Source organism: Hippocampus guttulatus, chromosome 16 (genome assembly GCF_054856545.1).
Source record: "Hippocampus guttulatus isolate MCC_2025c chromosome 16, RoL_Hgut_1.0, whole genome shotgun sequence".
Lineage (NCBI taxonomy): Eukaryota > Metazoa > Chordata > Actinopteri > Syngnathiformes > Syngnathidae > Hippocampus > Hippocampus guttulatus.
This window is the reverse complement of record NC_141276.1, coordinates 14541199-14554323: the sequence shown is the minus strand read 5'-3', so window position 1 is coordinate 14554323 and position 13125 is coordinate 14541199. Positions and strand designations below refer to the sequence as shown.

Genomic DNA, 13125 nt, shown 5'->3' with positions numbered 1-13125 from the left:
TTTGATGAGTGAGTTGTGGTGGCCCTGTCAGAACCAGTATTCACCCAAGTGCACTTTACGTGGTGGCATAACCAAGCACTAACCATGACATGGTATTAACGTCAATTAGAATCAGAATCATCTTTATTAGCTATATATGTAAAACACTCAAGTCATTTGTCTCCGGTTGTGTAGGCTGCACGAGTACAGTGATCCCTCACTATTTCGCGGTTCGTTTATCGTGGCTTCAGTGCATCGCAGATTTTTTCAAAGATATTAATTTAAAAAAAAATCATATACATGTAGTACAGTACTGTATATGTTGTTCTATGTGACTCGCTGTTGTTTTGCTGACTTTCGCAGCTTCTCGCGGACCGTTTGCGGTCTTTTTGCGGACTTAAATTATTATTATTTTTTTTAATGTTTACTGTATTTTGTTCTTCATAAACTAACCTAATTTATACATGTTTAAATCTATTAGTATACAGCATTAAGTCATGTTAATTACTTCAAAATTTACTTCTACATGCATGTATACCATTAAATTTGGCCTTATAAATATTATGTACATGTACCTATATGGGGGGGGGTCGCTACTTCGCGGTTTTTCGTTTATCATGGGTGGTTTTGGTCCCCATTAACTGCGATAAACGAGGGATTACTGTATTGCAATAACAAGCAAATATGAAAAGCAAAGACATGACATAAGTATAGAAAGACGTTCTGTAATGTCATGGTTGATATGTCTCTGCAACATAGCGTGGTCAACGGGGAAAGTGCCTCTGGATTGGCAGGCTGAGGTGGTGGTCCCTCTTTTTAAGAAGGGGGATGGGAGGGGCTTTGTATCTGTCTGTCGTAGTGAAGAAGGAGCTGAGCCAAAAGGCGAAACTCTCAATATATCGGTCACGAGCTGTGGGTCATGACCGAAAAAAACGGCTGAAATGAGTTTACTCCACAGGGTGTACAGGCTCTCCTTTAGAGATAAGGTGAGAAGTTCAGAGTTGAGCCGCTTCTCCTCCACGCTGAGAGGAGCCAGATGAGGTGGCTCGGGCATCAGATTAGGATGCCTCCCTGCTGAGGCCATGTCCCACCGGCAGGAGGCCCCGGGGACAACTCAGGCCACACTGGTATGTATGTCTCCCGGCTGGCCTGGGAAGCCCTTGGGATCCCCCGGGAAGAGCTGGAAGAAGTGGCTGGGGAGAGGGAAGTCTGGTCTTCCCTGTTCAGGCTGTTGCCCTGTGACCCTACTCCGGATAAGCGGTAGAGAATGGATGGATGGATGGATGGGATGGACGGTAATGCTAGGTGCTAGGTAATGTTAGGGAATGCTAGGGAACGTTAGTTAACGCTTAACTTGCAAACGTCATGTGACCAAACTCAAGTGGCAAAATGGCTGACCCCTGAGATAGACAAAGTCGGATGGGGGTTTTTTGTGCTTAATTAATATTCCACAAACGCACAATTGATCAGAATGCCACATTTAGACGAGTAGGGGCGCAAAGAACATGTTATTGTAAAGAACATTTTTGACTTGACATCCCTTTTAAATTGAGATGAGAACAAATTCAACATTGTTAGCTTATCAACTCTTACCTTAAGGACATCCTGCAGCTGCTTCAGTACAGCATGTACTTCTTCTTTAAGAAGCCAGTTGAACTCCTCCTCCTGGTATAAATTGAATCAGAAAATCAGCAAATGAGGCATTACAAAGGAAAATGACAGTATATTTTATTTGGACAGTCAAGCAGTCACAACAATGTGATTCAACAAAAGAAGCAGCAATACGATAACGTTAATATTAGCATTAAGAATCTCAGAGAACATTGTTAGGGATGGATAAGTCTTGAAACGTTATACTTTTGAGTTTCAGAATTGTTGATTATGAATATCAGTCAAAATAGAAAAATGGGTTCCCATGATGAACGTTTACGAACCCCAAAATTAGTTACCGGGTTAAGGGTTATCCGACGGAACCGAAAAACTGTGACAGTGAAACTCCTCTACAACGAAATCATGTTTGCAGCAAGAAATTTTTCACAACAGGGGTTTTTTCACTTTACAAATTTGATCTCAGATGTAAACACACACACACACACAAACGTATGTGTACACGCACACACAATCGTATGTGTACTCTTTATTTTTATTCCAATAGTGCATAAGTATGAGCACACACTTATTTGACACTTATATAGTTAGTGTAGAAACAAAAAAGGGAAAGAAATTGCGAAATTTACAATCAGCATTCACTTACATCAATTTCTGAGATAATGTATTTTATTTTGCTTCCTCCGTCTTTCATTTTGATCACTTTTACCCTCTCTTCCAGCGTCAGAGCACTTCTTGTCTTAGCTGCTTGACATCCAAAGGTCCGTTTTGTAGCCATTTTAGCAATGCAACGTTCATGCTGCATCTGAATCTAACAATAACAGATACTTCCTGGACCCGGTGGCTTTTCTTTCCACTATCTCACTGTCTCTAACTCGACCTCCCTTCGATCGCCACCCAAGACAGCGTTGCTCAGCTGATGTCATGCAATGAACTTTTAAGCCAGCCACGAGACGCTTCGTAGTCCTTGATGGCCATAGTTAGCGCGATGAAACTAGCCTTCTCTCTAATTAGCGCTGCAGTTAGCGCAAGGTTTAAAGCATGATAACAAGTAAAGCATTCGAGGAAACATTTATTTGAATGTCCGTCGAGCCATAAGCGATTTACTCTGAGCAGCTAATCGGATGCATTCCACTCTATCTTCCACGGATCTAGCTACAGTATCTACACACATAGACAGTGAGGTCCCTCTTGGCCAATTGGAGGCCAGGATGATGCTCGGTAAACCAATGGCAGAGCAGCTATGAGTATGTTGCGTTCAGGAAACTCGGAGCTGTGTAAACCAATGTGGTGGTTGCTGTTGCCGTTTCCGAACAAAGCAGTAGAGGTCGCTGTTGAATTAGACTTCGTTGTAGTGAATCTCTTCACGAGGCTAGAGCAGAGAAAATGATTTCGTATAACGCAACAGGGTTTTTTTTTTTCGTCCTATGGGGGTCAGGAGAATGGGAATGGTGTTAATGCATGAAGATTTTTTCACATAAGGGGGTATTTTCGCCCATGTAGGTTTCATTCTAGAGGAGTTTCACTTTACCATGAATTTCCGAAATCCTCAGGCCTGCAACTGAATTATTTAAATTTTTGCAGCATTTGTTTATAATTGTATGTATATGTTGTTGTTTGTGTTATTATCATATGCCATTGAATAAGTAGACCATTTCAGAATTTAAATTTGGGACTCTCCAAATACATAATGGGACTCACACTTTTCTGATCAGCGAGTCCCTGGGACTCGCTGGGGGTAAACTATAAAATTATCACTGGAATCATGTGCAAATCAATTGGCTGGAAAGTTTCATTGCTTCATGAGGCTTCATTTGCAACAGTGTTGCGCAGTCGGAATTACGACACCGCCATGATAGGATGTGTTCAGTGCTGTAGTAATCCTGTGCGTCTCTGAACGACAGTGAGTACACAAGATGGTAATTTACTATACGTAGTTTATACAGTACTGTGTATATTTGTTGCCGCATTGTGTTTATTGCCATTTCTGTGACTTGTTTAACTTTGTTGCCGATTTGATTGACAGCTCCTGGCGCATCCCTTTGAAGTTCGTCACGCATTTAATTTGAGTCTAAATGCGACTTGTGGATGCTAACATGGCCCTTTGTGTATGTTAGCGACCTAGCAAAAAGTGTAGACAAGAATAGTGCATTTATTTACATGTTTCGTGCATCTTAGGCTTGTCAAGTCTGCCGGAAGTTGGGTCGTGTGCACTTTATTAGCGCCATAGTCGGCCACTACTGGTATTTAACATTTATTTGATGTAGTTTCAGCTGTGTATTAGCATGGGGAAGTTGCCCATATTAAATAAGGTTTACTATGTATTTGAAGTTTACATAATTGTGTACAGCTAAGATAACATACTTTCATTATTACGATACGAAAACCTTTATTAGTCTCGCAATGGAGAAATTCCCAATTCACAGCAGCAAAGTTATGAAAGGAAGAAGCAGAACAACAAAATATAGGAGCTGCTGGAAAGGCAGCCACTCTCGCGGCGCCATTTTGAAGTCAAAATAACAAAAATCACACAACACAACACATAGGACGCAGACAGTCGTGCAATCTTCACCACATTTCTGCATACACTTTGTTGTCTGAAGCAGTTATAGATGAAAGAGGAGAGGATCAAAGTGTCCTTTCACCAGTGGGTCAGAGACGACATGCTGAAAATGTGCACACGTCTGCTACAAGCTAAGTTTTGAAAGCAAACACGAAGCTGTAGCATCCATTGACGAAAAGAGATTAGTTCACTTCTCCTGTCCCACGTAATCTGCTTCAAACTCCAAGCCGCGACTCCCAGTTCCAAATCCGTATCAGTGCTCCGTGCTAACGCTCCTTTCTTCTCATTGTCGGCTCCTCAAGCCTTACATCCATCCAGCCGCAGACCGTTCAACAGCACCGATCCCTCCGCTGAACAAAGCGGGGCTGTGAAAAATGCTGCCCGACAGGCGCAAGACACAAGCGCCCCGGGACTGTCCAGCAACGACAGTCAAATGGCGCCGACATTCCTTCCAGTCAAAAACAGTGCTGGTATACCCATGCTGCCGAGAAGGCGCAACCACCAAGCACAGTCTCCTCCTTGATGAATGTCGTGGCCAAAAAATGCTGAAAAAAGTCCACATCAGGGCCACACGACGTAACAACAAACACAAAGTGACAAAACAAACACAATAACAACAAAAAAAGCAAGGCTCATGAGAGCACTTGCCGACGGCTGCCTACTCGGGCGCCATCTTATTTGACAAGAGGCAGTTAAGTATTGCAGTATTTTGCAACATCAGAATCAGAATCAGAATCATCTTTATTGGCCAAGTATGTAGAACACACAAGGAATTTGTCTCCGGTATAACACGCTGCATGAGTATCATTGTAAACAAGGACATGACAAATAGGTATGGAAGGACATTTCGTAATGTAAGTGCACCATTGTGCGGTGGTACCACCCAGTGACAACTGTGAGACAATGTGCAAAGTATCAAGCAGAGCTAAAGTGATCAGTGGTAGAATACAATACAATGACAGTTTGTACAGTTGGTGCAGAAAATCATTGAACCATTTTAGAGTGACCAGTAGCAGTATTTGTTGTACAAGAAGAGTGACTACGTCAGTGACTGTTTAGGGAGTTAATGGCTAGAGGGAAGAAGCTGTTTAAGTGTCTGCTGGATTTGGTGCGCATGGATCTGTAGCGCCTGCCTGAGGGGAGTAGCTGGAAAAGGTGGTGGGCAGGGTGCGGGGGATCCAGGAGGATTTTCCGTGCCCTTGTCTTGATTCTTGCAGTGTGCAAGTCCTCAAGAGTGGGTAGGGCGGTGCCAATGATTTTTTCCGCCGTCCTAACTGTCCGTTGAAGTCGAATTTTGTCCTTTTTTGTGGCGGCCCCAAACCAAACCGTGATAGAAGAACACAGGATTGATTCGATGACTGCTGTGTAGAACTGTCATAGCACCTCCTGTGGCAGGCCATGCTTCCTCAGCAGCCTCAGGAAGTACATCCTCTGCCGGGCCCTTTTCAGGATGGAGATGGTGTTGACTTCCCACTTTATGTCCTGGGAGACTGTGATTCCCAGGAACTTGAAGGTCTCGACGGTTGACACAGGGCAGTTGGATAGTGTGAGGGGCAACTGTGGAGAAGAATGTTTCCTGAAGTCCACGATCATCTCTACAGTCTTGAGCGTGTTCAGCGCGAGGTTGTGTCAGCTGCACCAGAGCTCCAGCTGCTCCACTTGTTGTCGGTACGCAGACTCATCGCCGTCTTTGATGAGACCGATGACCACGGTATCGTCTGCGAACTTTGAGTTTGACAGCTGGACTTGTTGAGGTGCAATCGTTTGTGTAGAGGGAGAAGAGCAGTGGAGAGAGGACACATCCCTGTGGGGCTCCAGTGCTAGTGGTGCGTGTTGATGATGTTGTTGCTCCCAGTCTCACCTGTTGTGTCCGTCCCGTCAGGAAGCTGAGGATCCACTGGCAGATCGTAGGGGACACACCGAGGTGGAGAAGTTTGGGGGTGAGGAGTTCCAGGATGATGGTGTTGAACGCAGGGCTGAAATCCACAAACAGGATCCTCGCGTAGGTCCCTGTGCTGTCGAGGTGCTCGAGGATGTAGTGCAGACCTATGTTGACTGCGTCCTCCACAGACCTGTTTGCCCGCTAGGCAAACTGAAGAGGGTCCAGCAGGGGTCCGGTGACGTTCTTTAGGTGGTTCAGCACAAGGCGTTCAAAGGACTTCATGACCACAGACGTCAGGGCGACAGGCCTATAGTCCTTCAGTTCCGATGTTGCTGATTTCTTGGGAACTGGGATGATGGTAGACTGTTTGAAGCAGGATGGGACCTCACACAGCTCCAGGGATCTGTTGAAGATGGGTTTCGGGCGTGTTTGTACAGTGCCCGATCTCCACTTCTAAATGCGGCCTCTTTCTCTTTCCTGAGTTGCCTGAGTTTGGGAGTAAACCATGGCTTGTTATTGTTGAAGGAGCGGAAGGACTTCGTTGGTACACACATGTCCTCACAGAAACTGATGTATGATGTTACAGTGTCTGTGTATTCATCCAGTGTGCCCGTTGAAGTTTCAAAGACGCCCCAATCAGTGCAGTCTAAGCATTCTTGTAGAGCTAGCTTTGCTTCATCTGTCCATTTTTTCACAGTCTTAACAACCGGTTTAACACATTTGAGTTTCTGTCTGTTGTAGGTATTAAGTGGATTAAATTGTGGTCAGAAAGACCCAATGCTGCACGGGCGATCGATCGGTATGAATTTTTGATTGTTGTATAGCAGTGGTCTAGAATGTTGCCTTCTCTGGTGAAACAGTCGATGTGCTGCTTATATCTGGGAAGTTCACGGTTAAGATGTGCTCTATTAAAATCGCCCAAAATGATCAGGGGTGACTCTGGGTATTTTAGTTCGAGTTTGTTTACTTGTTCAGCTAGCGTTTGTATCGCTGTGTTAGCGTTAGCTTGTGGCGCAATGTAAACACCGACTAGTAAAAAGGAGGTGAACTCACGTGGCGAGTAGAATGGCTTGCAGTTTAAAGACAGCGACTCCAGGTCCGGGCTGCAGTGTGCGGCGAGCTTCGTGACATCTGTGCACCATTCTTCGTTGATATAGAAGCAAATCCCACCACCTTTCGATTTCCCTGATAGCTGCGTGTCGCGGTCGGCTCGGAGAAGGCGGAAGCCGGGTAGATGTAGCGCGGAATCCGGGTGGCGGTCACTGAGCCAGGTTTCAGTGAAGCAGAGCGCAGCAGCACGTGCAAAGGTTTTGTTGGCCCAAAAGCCTAGCATTTGTACTCAGACGCTGCTTTGTCTCCGTTTATTGCAGAAGCACACACATATCGAGACCCACTCACACACGGCACACATCCGTGTCACATTGCAACCTGTGCCTGTTTGCCTGCATGCCTGTGCTGCTCTCTGTGTCTGCGACGGGATTAAAGCAGCCCAACCACATCTTCACTCTCTTATTGTGTGATGACGACACCCGGGCATACACTTTTTTTTTTCAAGATGGCGCCCTAGTCGGCAGCAGTCAGCAAGTGCTTTTCAAGAGCTTTCCTTTTTTTTGTTTGTTAGTTTTTTTTTGTTGTTTTTTTTTTTGTTTTATCAAATGGCGTTTCACCGAGGTGGACTGTTTTCAGCGTTTTTGGCCACGACATTCGTCAAGAGAGAAGAATCTGTGCTTGGTGGTTGCGCCTTCTCGGCAGCATGCGTGTACCATCACTGATTAATTGGGAGGAATGTCGGCGCAACTTGACTGTCGCCGCTGGACAGCCCTGGGGCGCTTCTTTTTTGCGCCTGTCTTGGGAAGCATTTCTCGCAGCCCCGTTTTGTTTAACAGAGATGACGGCCCTGTTGGATAGTCTGCACTGGTGCGGTTGGATGGATGGCTTGTGGAGGTGAGGATGAGGAGAGGAGAGAGGAGCGTCGGCGCTGAGCGCAGTTAAGTATTTGGAATTGAAAGTCGCCGCTTGGAGTTGAAACAGATTAACATGGGACAGGAGAAGTGAACCAATCTCTTTTTGCGTCAATGGTGACTATAGCCTCTTGTTTCCTTTCAAACTTAGCTTGCGGCAGACGTGCATATTTTGCGCATGACGTCTCTGATCCACTGGTGATAGGACACCTTGAATCTCTCCTCTTTCATCTAGAACAGTGGTCATTAACCTTGGTTCGATCAAACCCCAGGGGTTTGGTGAGTCTGTCTCGGGGGTTCGACGGAGCCTCTGCTATGGAGGGTAAGACACAAGCGACTCAACATGTTAATTCGTTATGACACTCCCGCTTGGCCATCACTGGCTGCAAATGATCACCTTACATTTCTTGTCCAATCAATGCTGTGGGAAATTTAGTTCGCTTAGTAGTCAACATGTGACTGTCGTGATAGGATGTCGTTCAATTAAAATTAAAAATTTGTATACTTATCTCTTGAAATTTTATTTACTTTTTTCTGTTTTTAATAAATTCGTTTTTTTAATATATCTTGAATTTAAAAAACATATATACTGTACTTATTTTTCACTCATGAAGGGTTCGGTGAATGTGCATATTAACTGGTTGGGTTCGGTACCTCGAAAAAGGTTAAGAACCACTGATCTAGAACTGCTTCAAACAACAAAGCGTAAGCAGGAAAAAGTGGCGAGGATTGCATGACTGTCTGTGTTTTTATGTTATATGTTGTGTTATATTATTTTGTTATTGTGATAGATTATAGAGGTACCGGGTTCAATTCCAGCTCCGGCCTTCCTGTGTGGAGTTTACATGTTCTCCCTGTGTCTGCGTGGGTTTTCTCCGGGTACCCCGGTTTCCTCCCACATTCCAAAAACATGCATGACAGGCTGATTGAACACTCAAAATTGTCTCTTGGTGTGAGTATGATCACAGATGGTTGTTCGTCTTCGTGTGCCCTGTGATTGGCTGGCAACCGGTTCAGGGTGTCCCCCACCTACTGCCCGAAGATAGGCTCCGGCAACCACCGCGACTCTTGTGAGGATAAAGTGGATCAGAAAATGGATGGATGGATAAAATAAATAAATAAATACTCAAATTGAACTACACTTGTACAGTCCAATCTAACAGAAACAGTGGAATGCAGATAATCTGAAGGCCGATATCAAAGCATCTTGGGCAACAATAACACCGGAACTGTGGCAAAGGCTGATCACCTCCATGCCATCTTGATGCTGTCATTAATGCAAAAGAGGGCCCAACAAAGTACTGATGGCTTATTACTTTAATACACTTTTCAGAAGGCCAACATTTCTGAGTTTAAAGTCCCTTATTGTTGAGCACGTGAAATGTTCTAATTTTGTGAAACAGCATTTTTTGGGGGGTAGGGGGGGTTCTGTCTTAATCATCAAAACTGAAACAAATAAAAGCTTGAAATATCTCACGTTGTCAGTTGTGAACTCACATGACATACAAGTGTCACGTTTTGAAACAAATTATTGAAATAAACGGACTTTCCCTCGAGATTAATTTTTTTTGGCATGCACCTGTATCGTCATTATCGTGTGCCTTTCTAACTCTTCCATTTCAGGTGAGCAATAATTAATTTGTGCAAATCCTATAAATTATTGTAAAAAAAAAACAAAAACGACAACATGCACATTGCATTACTGCGAATGACCAATGTTGCCTTGTCAGCGTCCTCCCAAGGAAGTTGTCATTTATTTCTGATGTAATTACTGGAGGCGCCCGTGACAGTGACGGAAGTTAGATTTTAAAAAAAAATTGTTGCGTGTCTGCAAAAAGCCTGACACGAGTTAGTGGACACGAGTGTCGCATGCCGCTTTTCACAGTTGCTCCACGCTCAATTCCACGATTGTTAGGTTCGGCCGGGCCCGCCGCCAGCACAACCACAACACACAAGTGACAGTGCAAACAATTACCGTAACTGGACCTGCATTCTATCGCCCTCTGAGACCTGACTCCATTCTTGACGTGATCCTGCAGATTTGCAGCAAATTTCACACCGCACCACTCATTTGGTCAAATGACTGCGTGGGCATTTTTAATTTAACAAATCCAGTGAATGTGAATGTGTGAAGCGGCTAGCTTCACGCATTCGCTGCCTTGCAGACTGACAAGACACATCATCATCTTACCAGCACAGCTCTCTCCACTTGACTGGCAGCCGACATCTTGGGTAGTTCTGAGAGAGATTTCTGAGGATTGAGCATGATGATCAGAAAACAGCGGGCAATACTCCGATAACAACCTTAGAACAGAATCTTTAATGTCCCCGAACGTGTATACGTTTTCTTCCTAGCTTAGCAGATGAGGTGCTGCATTCAGAGGCAGTGAGAATTCGCGGACGCCAGAGAGGCGAACACTATCAATGGAAAACGGACGCCTTGGCGCACACTGACAACAACATTTGAACGTAATTCCTAAGTGTAAACGTCACATTACATACATAAAATATAGTTTACATTTTAATTTGAACTTGATCACGCGGTTTGCCAACTTACTTTATTCGGGAAATCTCTGGACAAAAGCTGCTGTTTGAAAACAAACGATTCACAACAAAAAATACATTACATGTGTCGATGAATCCGACACGAAAAAGGTGAATTAGAAATTGCGGAGAACCATGAATCCAACATATCGTAGTCACATGCATATAATTAAATGACACCGCCCATTGATCCTTATTAGGAAGATTTCAGCATCCCATCGCTGGCTACTTGCCTGTGCTGCGATTCGAAGGTTCCGAGGTAGGAAAAAAAAATCATGTGTCAAGACCAGAGGCAGCCCGAGGCATCAGGGAACGAAGCATGTGTTCAGTGACCCAGGAGAAAGCGTTTGGGATTTTTTCCCCTATTTTTTTTTTGGTATGAATACTTACATGTAGCTCATGCAAGACGAGTAAAAAATAAAAATAATACACATACCACATGCATTCTCTGTTCTGAAGCATACACGTTTTCATTCTGTTCATGTGAGTGTAGTGACCCATTTCTACCTGCACTGAAGCTCAAAAACAAACAAGATAAAAAGAGCACTTTTTATTCTTCAGTGTTTCTCAACTGTTTTGACCCCAAGACCCCACAATTTGCCACAGTCACTAAATCACAATCGCTTTTATAGAGGTTAAGAACAATAAAGAAAATGTGTTAAAATACACATGCGGTGATATAAAATTACCTTGGAAAATATGTACACCATCATTTAAATATTTAAGTCATTCAGTAAATAATTTGTGTTTGAAAAAAACTAATACAGGGTCAGGCAAAATGATCTGACACATTCGTAGGTTAAATAAAAGGCAAATAAGGTACAGAAACAAAAAAGTGTACATATACTGTAATGCCATTTTGCTTTGTTTCTTTCTAATGCCAATTGTTTCTCACCTTATCGCGCTTTCATTGTGGAAACGTTTATCAAAACAAATGAAGCTGTTACTGCAACACGACAAAAACATTCCATTTGCACTTCAATCTTGGTACTGACTCTTGGACATGATCCCGTACCAGCTCGAAACACGATCTTGATATGGGTTACCAACTTCAGAGCTACTGAACCTGCATTGAAACGAAAATCAACCGGCCGACCTTGTGGAGGCCCGCCAGAGCTCCAGAAAATAATTTCATTTTTAAAACATAATGAAACAGAATGGCATTATATGTACTTTTCAAAAATAAAAACACTATTTCTTTACTTTATTTGCCTTTTATTTAACCTACAAATGTGTCGGATCATTTTGCCTGACCCTGTATAAAACAAAAGAAAAGCAATAACTTGTATATCTGTACAGTCATTAACCTAGAACCCCCAATCGTTTTTTACTACTTGTCCACAACCTACCCATAATGAATCTGCGATTCACTTTTGGATACAAACGCAACCACTACCAGGTGGATATTTAGTCAGCTGTATTTATTTTCAGGTCTAAGTCCATCTCATAAAAGGACTATGACGTTTGTGTACAATAAATGCTGCCTGTAGCGTTCTTGAGTTACATATTCATGCTGTATCTTTAAGTGGTAACTGACTTGCAAAGAATGAACGCAGCAATAGTTGTACGGTATATGACCTCTGTATATTTCGGGCTATAATTCCCATTTGCGAGCAAGATGGTTTAATTTTTAACACCTTGTACTTGTGCAGGTTTCATCCATGAGAATTCTTGCATCCAGACACCTGACACACCTATTGCATGAAAGGTCATAATTAACACAGAAACACCAAAAACAAATGACAACCGTACTTTTCAGTCACTCTGGAGTACGAGTCCCAACAGTCCCCCCGCCCCCCTAAAAAAGGTCTTTCTGAAGTCGCTTTTTATTTGAGACCAAGTCCACTAGAGCGACTTACGGTTGGATTCAAAATTTCCGGCTAATTCAAAATTACTTTTTGACAGAAGCTGTATGCTAAACCTGTGATACGCCCCACAATAGTTGCCAAGAATACAACTTTTCATTTATTCTTCTGCTTCCTCTTGGTGGTTGGAAAATACATTTGTCGCATTGGTTACGATTGTATCACTGCTCGTGTCTTATGTGTTGTATTATATTCTTTTATGTTAACTGTTCTGTAAAGCGCTTTGTTACAGCTGCAGCTGATGTTAAAGCGCTATACAAATAAAGATGTATTGTATTGTATAGTGACACCTTGCTACGCTAAAAGAAGCACGGGGACGTCACATGCTAAAAGAATGTGGAGGTAATGCAGCAAAAGCATTTGTCAATCGCAAAAAGATATTAAGAAAATAAATTGAAGTTGAAATGTGAAAAGAAATGGAAGCATAAGAAAGAAAAGAATGAAAAGAACAAAAAATGGAAGAAGAGGAAGAAGAAATGGAAGTGCGAGTAGTAGTCGTCAGGGCAACTCATGTGTGACGAATCAGTTTAGCATGCTACTACAAATATTTACAGCGGCTCAAAGCGCAATAACAGATGAGGATTCTATCTTTGACCACAGTGCGACATGGGATTACAGTTAAGGTAAGGCATTTTAAACTAAAAGGAAAAAACATTTCAGTAGTTAGAAGTGAAGCTCTCAATTTACCGGTCGATCTACGTCCCAACCCTCATCTATGGTCAC

The 13125-nt window shown here is 43.1% G+C and overlaps 1 protein-coding gene across 2 annotated transcripts in view; it reads right to left on the bottom strand.

The window, feature by feature from the left end:
- The window catches only part of rogdi (rogdi atypical leucine zipper), a 30379-nt gene extending 19992 nt beyond the window's left edge, over positions 1 to 10387 (bottom strand). The window contains exons 1-2 of one of the 2 annotated variants that reach the window (XM_086132886.1): positions 10185 to 10387; positions 1573 to 1644 (exon numbers count right to left, since the gene is read on the bottom strand). In XM_086132886.1, coding sequence (XP_085989012.1) covers positions 1573 to 1644; positions 10185 to 10259 — 147 coding nt within the window. In that variant the 5' untranslated portion in view covers positions 10260 to 10387. The remainder of the gene's footprint in view (positions 1 to 1572; positions 1645 to 10184) is intronic. The other variant, XM_086132887.1, reaches the window with a different exon arrangement.
- Positions 10388 to 13125: the final 2738 nt, after the last annotated feature.